The sequence below is a fragment of the Passer montanus genome, unplaced genomic scaffold (assembly GCF_014805655.1).
Source record: "Passer montanus isolate IOZ18808 unplaced genomic scaffold, ASM1480565v1 scaffold117, whole genome shotgun sequence".
Lineage (NCBI taxonomy): Eukaryota > Metazoa > Chordata > Aves > Passeriformes > Passeridae > Passer > Passer montanus.
This window is the reverse complement of record NW_024358389.1, coordinates 178,820-194,140: the sequence shown is the minus strand read 5'-3', so window position 1 is coordinate 194,140 and position 15,321 is coordinate 178,820. Positions and strand designations below refer to the sequence as shown.

Below are 15,321 nucleotides of genomic sequence, written 5' to 3'. Positions count from 1 at the left end.
AATATAAAAGTAGGTGGAAGTATAAAACTGTTAGGATGTTTGTGGTGAGTATTGCAAGGAAGATCCTACACTTTTCTTGGATTTTACAGTCCAACTTAACTGTGGCATTGCTGGGCTAACACTCACCTGGTGATAAATTCCTGGGTGTGGGGAATACTTCACATGTAGCATTTGGGTGACAAATTAACCTTGGGGATGAGTGTGGGCCATCATAAACTTTCCTTAAACTGAAAATGTAAGGCTCTAAGAAAGCATGTTAATTCATGGGTCTGTTTCCTGCTCCAAAGTGTGACTGAGGGAGCTTGAAAAAATGTTTTTTTCTTTAATAAGGAAAGAGAAACACGACTGAAAGCTCCATGGTATGAAGTCACCACGCTCTCCGTTACTCACTGCCATTATCTCTGCTGCAATCTGCTCCCAGAGGAGCTTCCAGCCAAGCCTGGGAGCTTATCCCTGTCTAAGAGTTATTGAAAAGAATAAAATAACAATGATGGTCTAGAGGGAGGGAGGGAACAGCGGTGTGAGAGCCTGGTGCTGGATGGAAATCCTTCCTGGTGCAGAACTAGAACAATGTGCCATTGTGTGTGGGGATGGGGAGCCAACACCTGGAGCCAGAGCTGAGGGGAGCTGCCCCGTCATAACTCACAAATACAGCCTGAAAGGCAAGAGCCTGAGCTTGTTTCATCCAGGCAGACAAAGCCCTTCTGCTGTAAGCACTGGAAGAAAGTGGATTTCCTGTCCATCTGCCTGGAGGAGCTGTGTGGATCCAGTAGGCTGAGCCCAGTAACTAATGCAGACATTCTTCTTGGAGGGGAAGGGAATTATCCAAAATATGAGATAGTGGCTGATGAAACTTCATATGAGCACTGCTAGAGGTGGGGGGAGAAAATGGGCTAATTGAAAAATGGTGTGTTCTGTAGAATGCCCTGATTTGTTGTGTGTGCTTGTTTCCATGCATAGGAAATCCTACAGGAAGCAGGATTTGTAAGCTTTGCTCATGTAGAATATGTCCCAGTCACAATCTCTGGCTGTGAAATGTTTGCTAAAGAGCTCTCTTGTTTCCAAGATTTATATTATATAAAATATTTATTTTATAATAAGAACCCAGACAGTGTGAACTGGAGGGTTTGGCTCCTTATTTTTTACTGTGAGGGTGGTGAGGCCCTGCCACAGAGAAGTTGTGGATGCCACATCCCTGGAGACATTCAAGGCAACACTGGACTGGCCTTGGGTTATCTTTGGAGTTTATGTAGCTCCATTGACTGGAAAAATCCCTGGATTAAAGCTGTGGAATGGCCTGGAGGAGCTGAGGCCTGACAACAGAGGAGTCATGGGATACAGAACCTGTAAAACAAATCAGGGCCTCTGCTCCACTGGCATCTGGCTAGATAGATAAAGAGTCCATAAAGCCTCTGACTCTAAGGAAAGCACTTCTCTTGCTCTGTTTAGAAGAGGCAGCAGAGATATAAAGGGCTCCAGCACATATTTTTGTGTTTGTACAGATATCCCTGTTCCCTGTGGGCTCTTTGCACTGGCAAAGTCTCACTGCCCTGCTTGCCTGTGCTTCCTGGGGAATTCCTGCCAGACTCCTCTGATGCCATGGGGTGACTGTGCTCAGATTATTTATTGAGAATAAGGCATGGAAAACATTGCCAAAAATCCCCAGGTATCTTCTCTCTCTTCTGTGAGGAGAATACAGATGAGTATTTCTGAGAAAAAGAATTGCAGCTCAAAGACTTTGCTCCCAGACCACAGGACTTCCCTGGGAGATTCTTGGCACCAGAGGTTCAGAGGTCAAATGCTTTGATGTCAGGAGTGAAATGTTCCTTCTCAAAACACTAAAATCTTAGAGTGAGCAGATGGTTAAATAAAGAAACTGCCTAAGCACAAGAAGATCTCACAGGTGACTCATAGCTCATTTCTCAAAATTCAGAGCAAGAACTGTTTAGGAGCTGTAATTATGGGTACAGACTGAGACCCCAATGATTAGTTTTTAAGTAAATTAGGATTCATTATGCTACCATTGACAGCTTCCTTGAAAGGGAAGATTTATTAGCCTCTCCTCTGGGTGAGGAGCTGGTTTTGGTTTACGTTAGTAGCCAAGAGCCTGAAAGTTTTCATCTCAAAAGAAGCTGCTCCTGCAGGTTGCAAACTTTCTAACCACAGATATACAGTGACAAATGGCTGAAGAGGTCACAAGGACAGAAGTAAAGAAGAACTCCTGCTCCATGGTGGTTTGTGTCCCAGGAGAAGGGGGTAGGAGATCTGAGCACCAGAGCTCTTCACAAAATACAGCTTGCTTCAGTTCTTTGCCAAGAGTTTAGTCAGAAGTCTAATCAGAAGCAGCAAGGTTCAAGAAGGGAAGCCAAAGATATTTCTGTTCTTAAAGATACAGTAAACTTCTTCTCATCTGTGCCTGGGCAATTTTTTAGCCAACTAGTTTCATGTCAGCTGAATAATGAGATTATTGACCTGTTTCTAACATTGGGTTTGTTAACCAAAAGAATGATGCTCTGCCATTGTCCACCCTTCTCAATGCTGAAGAAACGGGGATCTGACCATAATTCCCTGTCTGTGCCACCTTCCATTTAAATATCTACCACAAGGAAGGTATTTGAGGGTATTTTTAGCTTAACATAAAGATCTGGAGAGACAGGGGTAGGTCTAGCTCAGAGAGAGAACATGCATACCCCTAAATGTTGTAACTGATTATATGGTAGGTATTATATTCACAGAATTTACATGAGGCCCTATGTGAGACATCCCTGATGCTGTTTTTTATTTTCTTTTTTCTGGGGCAGAAGAGTGTTGGCAGTTTGTTTTATGTAACTTGTTTTTGGATAAAGTGGATAAGAGCAAGTAGCGCAGTATGGGAAACCAGACACCAACTTAATTCACTTCCTCAGTGCTGCTCAAACTGCTCAAGTTTCTTTAATTTTAAATAATTTATTTTTAAAAAATAATTACTCTTTTAAATTGGTTTTGCGCAAATATTTGCTCTAAACTGTTGATTTTTTTCATCCATCAATCACAGTTTGGAAAGGTTGAGAAGGAATGCAATGCATGTTTTTTCTTAGTAGACACAGTAAGCAGCTCTTTGAAAAGAATACAGCATCCTTGTTTTTTTAAAAAATTGATATTTATCATTTTTGAGGTCTTTTACAAGTGGAATTACCACTAACAGCTTTATAAACATATAATCCAGATATACAAATTTGTACCCAGCATATCTACAGTTCACATGCAACCACAACAGCATCAGAGTAAGGTGAAAGGCTCTAGCTGCAAATAATGGTTACCTTTGAAATATTTAACCCAAAGTTTCAGTATTCTCAATGGTCATAATGTGGTACACTAGTGTAAAATTCTGCTTAAAATATGGCATTAGTAGATGAAAAAAAAGATATAAGAAATGGGAGCAGGCACTATGCTTTTCTAAATCATCATGATTTGATACACTATAAATTTTGGTTGAAAGTGGGGATAATTTAAAGCGGGAATGTTCTTAAGTGTTCTTAAGACTCCTGGTCGTGCTGTGGCAGTTTATTGGAAAACTTGAAACCAAAATGGTGATATTTTAGCTGTTGTGTTGAGAGTTCAGTCTCTGCTGTGCCTGCTGGGACATTTGGTAATGACTGCTTTGAAAAAATATTTGAAATTGAGATCTAGCAATTTAATTTCAGGATTTACAGTACGCTTGGAAGAAATCTCCCTCTGCAAATTGCTGCCCTCAACAAGGCACTGACCTTCTTGGACTGTCAGTGGGAAAGCCTCTTCTAAAACTGGTGAGCAGACTTCTGTATATATCTATTTTTAGACTCACATTTTATTTTGTAATCTTATTGTCTATTCATACAGGTGTTCAACTCATTTTGCAAGAAAAATCAGTGACCATCAAAGCATTTATTTCTCTCCAAGTAGGGCACAGGGAAAATGTGCATTGTCAAGTCCAAATGCAGACTGAATAGGTGTGACCAGGGAAGCCTGGATGAGGACAGAGCTGTGTGTGCTGACTAACAATCTGGATTTTCTGGATATTTGAGAGTCTCTACAACATTACTCCTGTTTTATATTCAGTGTTTGTTGTTGTTTTTTTCTGTAGACACATCTGTGGTAGTAAGAGAGTTTGAGAGACAAAAATCAAAACCATGCTGTCCTTTGGCTTTTTCCCCCCTGTGCTCTTTAATTGTCTCCGTAACCTCAAGCATCATCACCTTTTAAAGACTATGGGCTACAGGATTGCCAGGCACGGTGATCTCATTCTGTAGCTGATTCTAAGCAGTTGCACCCACATTCCAGTCAATGACTTTCTCCAAACTCCTCTCCCATCGCTGCAGGGACTACTCAGAGCTGGGGGAGGCAGCAGAGTCCACATCCTCTGTGTCATGTTCGTGTGGGGGCACTGCTTGCCCACCTTTAACACGTTTCCACTTCATTCTTCTGTTTTGAAACCATACTTTGACCTGGGTGATAGAGAGAAAATAATTACTTGCTGTCTCAACCTGAGCTGTGTAAACAGAGATATGCATATGTGTGTAGACAGATGATTTGTGGAATTCTAGAAGAGAAGGTGAACAGAGTTTGACTAATCCATCTCTCTAACACAGACTGGAACAATTATTTCTAAAATGCTCCACACAGGTGTTCCTCTGAAACCCTCAAAGGTAGTATGAGTGCTTTGCCTAGAATCATGGCAAATAAGGCACAGTACCTCTCATGTATTTTTAACATCTAGGCCATCCAATCTAATGCTTCAGGAATTCTAATTTGCCTCACATAATTACACAATTCTTCTGCTGTCCACTTAGCACCCTGGACTGAGATGACAATGAGAGAACAGAAATACCCCTGCCCACAAAACTCCGTATAACTGTCTTTCCTTATCACCTCAAAATACCACCTGACCCAGGAAGAATGCACGTATGAAGCATTAATTCCAATAATTTCCTGTTAGTCAAAGTCTAAGGTGATATCCATATTCCATATGTAAACCTTGATATATCAATATGCACCAATGAATGGTGGTAAACAAGAGCTCAGCAGAGACCAGTTATTACCAGGTCTATCATTAGCTGAGAGAAACATAATTAAATTATTAACTACTTACAGAAACGTGTAACTAAGGTGTTGAAAGGAACGTGGAGTCTTTGTTTTTAGAATACTTCAGTGCCATTGCAAAAGCAGACCCTTGAGTAACAGAATCTGGTTTTTAGCATTAGGGGGAAGTTGTGGGGGAGGAAGGAGGAGCTGGGGAGGGTTTGGGAAGTACTTGTCTTTCGGTGAGATCCAGGTTCACAGCTATCTCGTATCTCCTCAGCCTTGTCAAGTAGTTGTGGTGGGCAAATTCAGCTTCCAGCTCCCTCAGCTGCTCCTTGGTGAAAGCTGTCCTTTCCTTCCGTGACTTGCTGCTGCTTTCCGCCTTGTTGCTGGAGTTCTGCTTCTCTAAGAGGCAAGCACACTGGTGTGATTTGAGGTGATGCTGATGGGGGTGAATCTTTAGAATAACAGACTGCTAGAACACCCTGAGCTGGAAGGGATCCACCAGCCCAATTCCTGGTCCAGTGCAGGACAACCTCAGACACACACCATGGGCCTTGAAAGCATTGTCCAGATGCTTCTTGAACTCTGCCAGGCTTGGTGCTGTGACCACTTCCCTGGGGAACCTTTTCTTAATGTCCAATCTAAACCTCTCCTGACATAAATTCAGGCCGTTTCCTTGAGTCCTGTCACTGGTCACCAGAGAAGAGATCAGTGCTGCTCATCTGCTTCCCTCTGTGAGAAAACTCTAGGCTGTGATGAGGTCTCCTCCTGGTCTCCTCCAGACTGAATAAGACAGCTGATCTCAGTCATTCCTGACATGACTTCCCCTCTAGACCCTTCACCATCCTCACAGTGCTCCTCTGGATGTTCTCTAAGAGCGTTACATCTCTCTTCCATTGTGGTACCCAGAACTGCCCCCAGAACTCGAGGTGAGGCTGCCCCACCTGTTTCTGCCTTTCAGAAACTCCTGTTTCTGCCTTATTGCTCAAGTTCTGGTTCTCTGAGGCAAGCACACTGGTGTGATTTGAGGTTATGCTGATATGGGTGCGTTGCAGAGATCTAAATGACTCCTTGAAGTGCTCAGTGGAAGCTTTAAGATGTTTCTTTATGCCCCCTTAAGCTCAGCATGACTGAGTGGTGGTTTTAAGAGGACAGAGGTGGGACACTTTGTGGTAATCACATCTCTGGACAGAGAGAGACAGAATTCTCTCCCAGGATTCTCCTGAGAAGCTGTGAGAAAGCTCAGAGAAAAGAATGAGAAACAATTCTTATCTCCACTTCCTGCACCTGTTGTTGTGCACATGTGGAACGTGTTATGGAGATTTGTTTACCAAAGGATGATATTTTAATTAGATTCTGGTGATAGTGTTTTAGATTCATTAACTAATTATATCCACATGTGTGTTGTGACTGGTAAGAGTGATGGGTTTTACTTAATAGTATAGTATAATAAAGCAATTAATTAGCCTTCTACAATAATAGAATTAATATTAATTATTCCCCGTTCAGAGGCTCACTGCTATGATAACAACTCAGTCAGGATGGGCAGCGGTGTCAGAATTGCCTGGGTCTGCACAGGAGCTGTGGGAAAGGAGTTCTCGTTCTTTGCTGACACATTTTTACTTTGATTCCTTACATACATATTTTCACCCTCCCCTGATCTACCATGCAGCATGAAAGATCTTAGGAGTGGATGGTGCCCAGCTTTGGTGCAGGACATGAGAACAAATCACTCAGTGAGCGCCCTCAGCTGTGGAGCATGGCCTGGAAATTCTGGGGATGTGGGGCAGTAAAACAAGCAAAAGCAGAGAAACAGGTTTTTTACGCTCAGACCCACCTTGAACACTTTGTGTTTTAATTTTTTCTAATCCTTGCTAAATGAAAACTATGAGTAGATCTGGTGTCAGTGTACATGCCTGGCCTTAGTATCATCCTTGTCATTGTGCTGTCCTGAAAAACCTGTTTGCTATTCCTGTACATTTCTGCAATGTTTTCAAGAGTTGTATTTCAAAGTAAAATTTCAAGCCATAGTCAAAGTGATGCTGTACCAATTATGATAATAAGCAAACACAAAATTACTTTGCCTGAGACTGTGGCAACTCTTTTTCATTTTTTAATACTTTCTTGGGTTTTCTTTTCCTTCTTTTTATTTTGTTTTCTTTTCTCCTGTGTTTTTAAAATTGGTGTTCAAAGAATCTCAAAGCAATGCAAGAAAACAATTTCTTTTAGTAAGCAAAGTCCAAACTGCTGGTGTTTAAAGGAGTCAGTTTTGTGAGTTCCTTGACTCTTTCTCCCCTCTTGCTAGATTCCCTAACTAAATATGGTAGTAACATTTTTGTTATGCTGAGAATTAGTTACTTAAGTTTTGTGTGTAACCTGTACACAATTCTGCGTGTCCTAGAAGAATATTCCTACACAGAAATGATAAGCAAAATGGTAACAACATGAGCACAGTGTGCAGCTTCATCTTGTAGGGGTCATTTTGGTGGCCAAAGAAGTAAAACTGGAGAAATCTGTGAGGTGTGACTGTGGGCTTTGTGACTATCTGACCTTATCTGTGCCCATCAGAAATCAGCTTCATCTTGTAGGGGTCATTTTGGTGGCCAAAGAAGTAAAACTGGAGAAATCTGTGAGGTGTGACTGATCTGACCTTATCTGTGCCCATCAGAAACGGAGAAATCAAACACAGGTCTGGTGATGCACAAGTGACCAGTGTGTCACACACTGCAGCTGGACTGCTTTCCACTCCAAGGGAATTTGGCTGGTTTGTTCCATGCTGCTTTTGCTGCTTCAGAAATCCACAAATAATTAGTCTCACTAACCCACAGTTAGTAATGGGATGGGCTCTGGTTAAACAAAATCCTGTCTTCTCACATGGGCTCTGTAAAAAGTGCCTAGCCATCAACCTGTCCCACTTTCTTTTTCCTGTCAGGATCTAGGATTTATGTCTGCCAAGATAAGTCATTTTAATTTAGCAGAAAAACTTGTGCTTTCTCAACCTTTCCAAGGTGAAATAAAGCCAAAGCTTTCTACAGATGTAAACTTACTATTACTATATTCCTGTCACTGTAAAGTAGTGAGATTAATGCTATTTAAATAGTTTCAGCTATTGATAGAAAATCTGCAATGAAAATGTACAGGAACAAAACTCCACAAGTTTCTGCCCACGTTTTTGCCCACAGTTTAACAATCCCCTTTGTTAGTGCACAGACACACTATCACATTTCAAAGTGTGACTTTGAGGGAGCAGTGGGGAAGCAGGGAATTCACATTCTCTGAACAGAGAGAGACATAATTCTCTCTCACAGGTTTTTCCTGGAGAAGCACAGAGAGAAGAAGAGAAAACAATTCTTATCTCTTTTCTGTGCTTTGGTTGTTTTACACATTTAGAATCTGTTAAGAAGATTGTTTACCTGAAGGGAGTCCTTAATTAAATTCTAGTAATAATAGTTTATATTAACTGGCTTGTTGGGTCAAAGCTGTGTCCTAGCTGTCTAGAGACAGACACAGGTTTTTCTTTAGGATGTATCTTTTTATATTATAATATAATTAGTATGTATCTTTTATATTTACATTTATCTTTAATATCTTTAGTTCTTTAGTGTGTATGTTTATGTTTAGTATGTATCTTTTATATAATATAGTATAATATCTCTTTAGTATAGTTATACACTATTAATGTAATATAATATAGTTTTAATAAAGCAGTTATTCAACCTTCTGAATCAGTCCTTAATTAAATTCTAGTAATAATAGTTTATATTAACTGGCTTGTTGGGTCAAAGTTGTGTCCTAGCTGTCTAGAGACAGACACAGGTTTTTCTTTAGTAAGTATCTTTTATATTATATTATAATTGGTATGCATCTTTTATATTTATCTTTAGTATCTTTAGTTCTTTAGTATGTATATTTTATATTTATATTTAGTATGTATCTTTTATATAATGTGGTATAGTATCTCTTCAGTATAGTTATAATATTGTATTAATGCAATATAATATCATTTTAATGAAGCAATTATTCAACCTTCTGAATCAATAAAATAAAATACCAATAATTTCCTGTGTTGGGGACTCCCTGTATATCATAAAGCAGGATTTCAAGTGTGGATCTCTTGTTGGGAACTTTGCCACCAGCTCCTGGGAGCCTTGGACTCAAGGGCTTCCCCTGGGGTGTGTGAGACACCTGGAGGGTGCAGCAGCTCTCCAAAGCCTCCAGCACATGGCAGAAATTATAAACAAGTAGCAAATGCAAAATACCTGGGAGCTCATCACGGCCCTGTGGGAAGGACTCCCTTTCCAAGGGGCAGTGGGAATAATTTAAAATGGATATTTGGATATTTCTGGGAGCAGAGCAGGGTGTGTAGCTTGGAATCTCTCATCCCTGCTGTGTGCCACAGGGCATTGTCAAGAGACAATCTTTATCCATGGCTTGAGGTTCTGGGAGATTCCAGAGGTGGAAATGTGGCCCAGCTGCTTCAGTTTTGACAACAGAATGTGAGAAATGACAAATGTGTGAAAGGACAAATCATCTTGGGTAGGTTTTTCCTACTGTACAGCCAGTTGAAAAAGAAGAAAGGAGAGCAAGGGAAGTTCAGGGAAGAGAAGCTCAGGGAAGAGAAGCTCAGGGAAGTTCATGGAAGGGAAGTGAAATTCAGGAAATTTGGAAAGGGGAAAGGGAAAGGAAAATATGTGTCTCTCCCAAGGAATGTGTCTCCTTCCAGGATCCCAAGCAGCTCCAGTGCTGGGCTGAATTTAGGAGCTGCCTCTCCCCAGGGCTGCAGTGGCCACCAGAAGGTAGAAACCCAGACCTCTCAGGGATGTCATTGCTTGCAGCTCCCTGAAAGGAAGAGAGTAGGGCACAGCAGCAAGTATGAAAAGAAAATGTAAAGAGTGCTAGTAAGAGAGAATAAAGGAACTTTTTTCTTCTACTTAAAACAGGGAGATGTGCTTTGGAATCAGTCTCTTTAAGGATAAAGATATCCCTCTAATGTGAGTAAGCTGAAATCTGCTGTTTACCCATGACTAAGTGTTGTTCACCTTTTAAATTATTATTTATTTAAAATTCTTTGCATTTGGGAAAATTTTGCCTAAACATGCTTTTTCAGTATAAATTGACTTAAATTCTATGAATGTCTGCAAAACCTAGAAATCAATCCATTAATATTTTTATCCCTGCATTCTCTGCCTGTGAGATGAGGCTGCTGGAAAATATTCTCCACGTGGTAGCAGGGCTGTGAGAAAAAGCACACTGTAGCTTGCAAGTGAATACTATGGCATTTGAATGCACAGAAGCACCTTAAATTTTAACAACTCCCTAAGAAAAAACAATTTTATGCATATTTCCCTGATTTGGATCTGAGATATCAGCAACTTAGAGTTTGTATAACTATGAAATTATTGATTTTTACACTATAAAGAATGTGTTTTGCTAGCTAGGATGACACTGTGAAAACCACGAACATTTTCTGCACTGTTGGACATTGTACTCAAGGGCAAACTTTTAGAACCTCCTGTTCTGAGGTTAAAATATTTAACATTTAGTGAGACCTAATAGAATTTATATTTAAAGGAAGACTTTCCCTCTTGTACTTAGTGAGACCTAATAGCATGTCAAATCCCTAGTATGACATTCAGATCCCTAGTATGACATTCCCTACTACCCCAGGCAGCTCAAGGTGAGGGATCTTTGTTCTCTGCCATTCTCTTTTGCTCAGACCAATGGCAGGTGTGGATGTATAACTCCACGTCCCAGGACTTCCAGTCCTGTGTGCACATGCCATGTGACTCCTGCTCAGTCACAGCAAATGTGCATTGTGCTGGTGAGTAAAATGCCCAGCTCAGTACCCAAGATCTGCAGGAGTGAAATACAAAGACCAGAACAAGAATCAGACAGTTACAGTGCTGTCACTGTCTAAAGTTTCCCCAGGAAATATTATGAAATGTCTTGCTCAGCAGCTTTCTTTCTTAACTCCCAGTCCCACCAGGTGTTCTCATTCCATCTCCTTCACTTTCCCACAACCCTGATTTCACATCACCTACCTGAGCTTTCCTTTTTCCTTCTGGATGGCTTTTTCTCAGAGTCACTTGTAGGATTTGCTGGTGCCTCATCCTCTTCATCCACAGCCACACTCACTAGGCTGGTGCTGCTGCCCTCAGACTCTCCAGAAGCCAAGGCCAGCCCTGGGTTTGCTCCTCTTGTGGCCTCAGGTGCTGCCAGGTGCCACTCGGGGTGCTGGAATGAGGGCTGCTGCTCCTGCGGGAAGCCGTGGGGAGCTGGCACCAGGCAGGAGGCTGAGAAATCGGAGTAAGCAGCAAAATCTGCTTTTTGCTGGAAGGAGAACGGTGCTGCTGGGTAGTGGCTGAGCCCTGGAGCTGTGCTCAGGTCGCTGTGGGAGCTCCTCACACAGCCCCAGAGCAGGGTGGGAGGCTGTGGGCTGCGCATGCAGCTGCTGCTGCTGGGATCCATCTGCCTCCAGTCCTGCCCACGCCTCAGGGCTCCTGCCTGCTGACAGCTCAGCCTCCAGAAGCAGAAGAGAAGCAGACAGAAACTCTTCCAAATTTGACAGAGTAGATCTCCTCCCTAAACAGCAGTTTGCTCGTGGGTTTGATGCTGCTGCAGGTTTGCTACTTTAGAAACTCTGGTTTTAAAGGTCTTCATTGCCAACCAGATTTAGGCAGGGGTTGCCATGAGCTGCTTCCTTGTGAAGGGCTGGGCATGAGGGAAACACTTTTTAAATACTGTGCTGGGGAGACAGTGACAAGTTTGTGAAGTGAAATGTGAGCGAGGGGAGGGAGGGGTTAACACACATACCCTCAGCCCCTCCAACCAAAGCAAAGCAGGCAGCTATTAATCATCTGAAACCTTATATGCACATCTAATGGGATTTGCAGATGGAGCCTTTTAAAGAAACAATGTCTGTATTTTTTTTTAAGGGAAAGAGCAGCACACAAAAAAAAAAGTCTTTAATGTTTCCTTGTAACACTATGAAGTTATTTTTATTGCACTGTTAACAAAATTCTCCTTCTTGGGTTTAGAAAAAGCCCTAAAACAGGATTCAATAGACACCAAATTTCAAGAACTAAAGTGGGAAATAGAAGTAAGAAAAGATTTCACCAATTATGTACAATTTAAGGCCCAATACTAAAGTGAAAAAAAAAATTATTAAACCTGGCTTGTACACACATGCAAGGCTTTGAGTGATGTTTGTTTGTTTTGTTAGATTTGTAACGCATGTATTTGCTGAGAGTTGGAGTTTGCTGCCAGCGGCAGTTATTCTTTCTGTATTCTACTTTCTAGGGAATTTTCATTACGCCCTCCTGCAAGGAAATCTCCTGATTTTATGCCAATGAAAGACGTGTTTTTCACCTTTTGCTGAACATTTTATAGTTTTTCCTAACAGAAAGCAGATTTTTAAGACTCTAGAGCCATCCCAGCTGAAAAGACATGAGCAGGGAATCTGTTCTCAATCCCTTTTTCCCAGAAGTATGGCAGCTGAGAATGCCCCAAACCCTGCTATGCCAGGGTTACTGCAAATCCTCCCCAGGTTGTTCTCCATATTTTTAATGACAATTTAGGTATGCATGTGTCCCATGTTTCCAGAGTCTGCTTGCAACCACTTCAGATACTCCCCCAGGCCTTGCTCCACATTGTGAGTGCTTCTTTCCCTTCTCCCACCACTGCTGTGGGGTTTTGTGTTGTCTCAGGAGCACAGAGATTTAACAGACATGAGGTCTTCATTTTCCACAAGAGCTGAAGTGATACTGAAGTTATTTTGGTTTTTGTATAGTTCAGAAATGTGAAATTTCATGGAATCAGGTTGAGGTGGGGATGTGTTTATCCTGTTATACCTGTTGGTTTTTAGAACTTGGCCTTTTCCAGGAAATCAAATTATTTTAGTTTAAATCCTTCTAAACAAGAACATCACATCCCTTTCTATCATAGGAATCTAAATTTTCATGCAAAATACTCAATATCTGATAGCTAATTCATTCTCTAGGAAGAACTCACCTAAATACTTAAATCTGTTGCATTAAATAGTAAACATTTAAAAACATTTCATAATCACAGGCAGGAGGAAGACCCCTGGACTGCTCTTTTTTTGAAAGGTCAGGTTATGATGAATTTGTGAATGCTGCAAGTGTTTCAGGCATTAGCAGGATCTAAGTCAGAGTCGGGATCTAAGTCAGATGGTTTTGCCAATGTGGAATATTTAATTTATATTCTCTCTGTGTGTGTATGTATTCACTGACATAGGTTACTCGTGGTTTGCATGAATTCAGACTAAGTCAGTTTTTCAGTCCTGCCTTCAATCCATAAAAAGATCTCTGTAATTAGCAAACATTCATCCTTGCAGGGATAGAAGAAAGGAGAATTATCCCTTAGTCTCAACCCCACTTGGGTCAGATCAGCTTTAGGCCCCCGAGCAGGCCTGAGTGGATCCCCACATCATCTTCCTTCCCCTTAAACCGCTCAGGCCCTGATCTCCTCACAGAGCTCTAGCTTTATTCCTGCAGCCCCAGATGTTAAAAATAGCTTAGAAACGGTTGTAAAATAGTTGATAATTGTTAAGCATGTACTGTTAGTTTGGTTGTTATATTGCAAAAGGGGTTAAAAGGGTAGTTATAAGAAATTACACCTAAGTGAAGTGCACCACTCTCCAAGCAAAATGAGCTGGCCTGGACAGAATTGTAATGGGCCAATCAAGCGTCTAAAACTGGATTTGCATGAAGGATACAAAAAGAAACCAATCAATGGGACACAAAACAGGATAAAAAGGGGCTTCTGGCCCAGGGAAGCTGGGCTGCTCCTCCTGGAACATCGGGGACATCGCTGCTGAAGCAGACCCAGAGCCGGTGCTGCAGCATCCTCGATGGGATCGCTCCTGCTCGGCCTGCCAGCCCCCTTGCTTTAGGCCTTTCTTTTATTGTAATAAACGCTGAAATCACTTTTAGTACCAGGAGTCTGGTCCCGTTTTTAACACCAGATGTGGGAACAGGAGATGTCTCCTTTCTGGGAAGAAATTCTTCCTCCTGCCCAGCCTAGACCTCCCTGGGTGCAGCTCAAGGCTGTGTCCTGTTCTCTTGTCCCTGGTGTTTGGGAGGAGAGGCTGTTCCCTGAAATGCTGAAATCACTTTAGTACTGGAGTCTGGTCCTGTTTTTATTACCAGGGCTGTGTCCTGTTCTGCTGTCCCTGGTGCCTGGGAGGAGAGGTTGTTCCTGAACGGCTGAAATCACTTCAGTACTGGGAGTCTGGTCCCATTTTTAATGCCAGTGGCTGTGTCTCAGGTGTTTGGGAGGAAAGGCTGATCCCTGAAATGCTGAAATCACTTTTAGCACCAAGAGTCTGGTCCTGTTTTTAATACCAGTGGCTGTATCCCTGGTGCCAGGGAGGAGAGGCTGTTCCTTGAAATGCTGAAATCACTTCAGCACCGGGAGTCTGGTCCCGTTTTTAACACCAGATGTGGGAACAGGAGCTGTGGCTGTTATTCCTGAGCCCCAGATGTGGGAACAGGAGATGTCGCTGTTATTCCTGAGCCCCAGATGTGGGAACAGGAGATGTCGCTGTTATTCCTGAGCCCCAGATGTGGGAACAGGAGATGTCGCTGTTATTCCTGAGCCCCAGATGTGGGAACAGGAGCTGTCGAGGCCTTTCCCGGCCTGGGAACGCCCGGGCCCGCGGGGCTCCCTCACGCCGGCAGCTGCCGCTGTCACTCGGCGCCTCAGCGGGGGCCGGGGCCGCTGCATCTTCCTGACACTTTTCTCCTGAAACAACAACAGCCAGCTCCTCCTGCCCAGCCCCGTTTGGTGCCTGAGGCTGCCACCTTTAACCTTCGGAAAGTCAACATTTCTGCGGTCAAGCGCTGAGAAATGGACGGGGAAAACGGCGTGGTGGAGGTGAGTTCCTGTGAGGAGCGCTCCCGCAAGGAGGCAGAGATTTAGCCTTGATTTTTAGAAAAATGAATCCACAAACATCAGAAGCTTATGTCTAAAAAGGAGACAGAGGAGTCCTTTGGCTTTATTTGAATAAAGGGAGAGGCTGTGGGACATTCCCCTGGGGTCTCTCAAATTTTTGGAGGATGCAACCTCCTTTTTTATCCCAATTCCCACATTTCCCTTCTCTCTCTCCCCACTGGCTGAGGTACTTGAGAGGTAAAAAATTCCCGATACTCCTGATAGCAAAGACTTCCCTCTAATGTATAACCCTCCCCTTTTTTAGGAAAATTAATCCACAAACATCAGAGGTTTATGTCCAGAAAGGAGACAGAGGAGTCCTTTGAC

General features: G+C 42.4%; 1 protein-coding gene across 1 annotated transcript; it reads right to left on the bottom strand.

Moving 5' to 3' along the window:
• Nucleotides 1–3,063: 3,063 nt before the first annotated feature.
• MEOX1 (mesenchyme homeobox 1) lies at nt 3,064–11,738 on the bottom strand. Its single transcript, XM_039697305.1, has 3 exons — nt 11,082–11,738; nt 5,270–5,442; nt 3,064–4,463 (listed from the first exon to the last, which is right to left on the bottom strand). Exons 1-3 carry the CDS (start codon nt 11,506–11,508, stop codon nt 4,341–4,343), a joined length of 723 nt encoding a protein of 240 aa, XP_039553239.1. The 5' UTR covers nt 11,509–11,738; the 3' UTR covers nt 3,064–4,340.
• Between the last annotated feature and the right edge of the window lie 3,583 nt (nt 11,739–15,321).

Bases quoted from the DNA above. Each gene is read 5' to 3' on its own strand.
- MEOX1 (XM_039697305.1), bottom strand. From the start codon at position 11,508: ATGGATCCCAGCAGCAGCAGCTGCATGCGCAGCCCACAGCCTCCCACC. The intron at 5,443-11,081 runs GTAGGTGATGTG...CTTGCCTCTTAG, and splicing joins AAGGAAAAAGGAAAGCTCAG to AGAAGCAGAACTCCAGCAAC. The intron at 4,464-5,269 runs GTACTTCCCAAA...TCTATCACCCAG, and splicing joins TGGATCTCACCGAAAGACAA to GTCAAAGTATGGTTTCAAAA.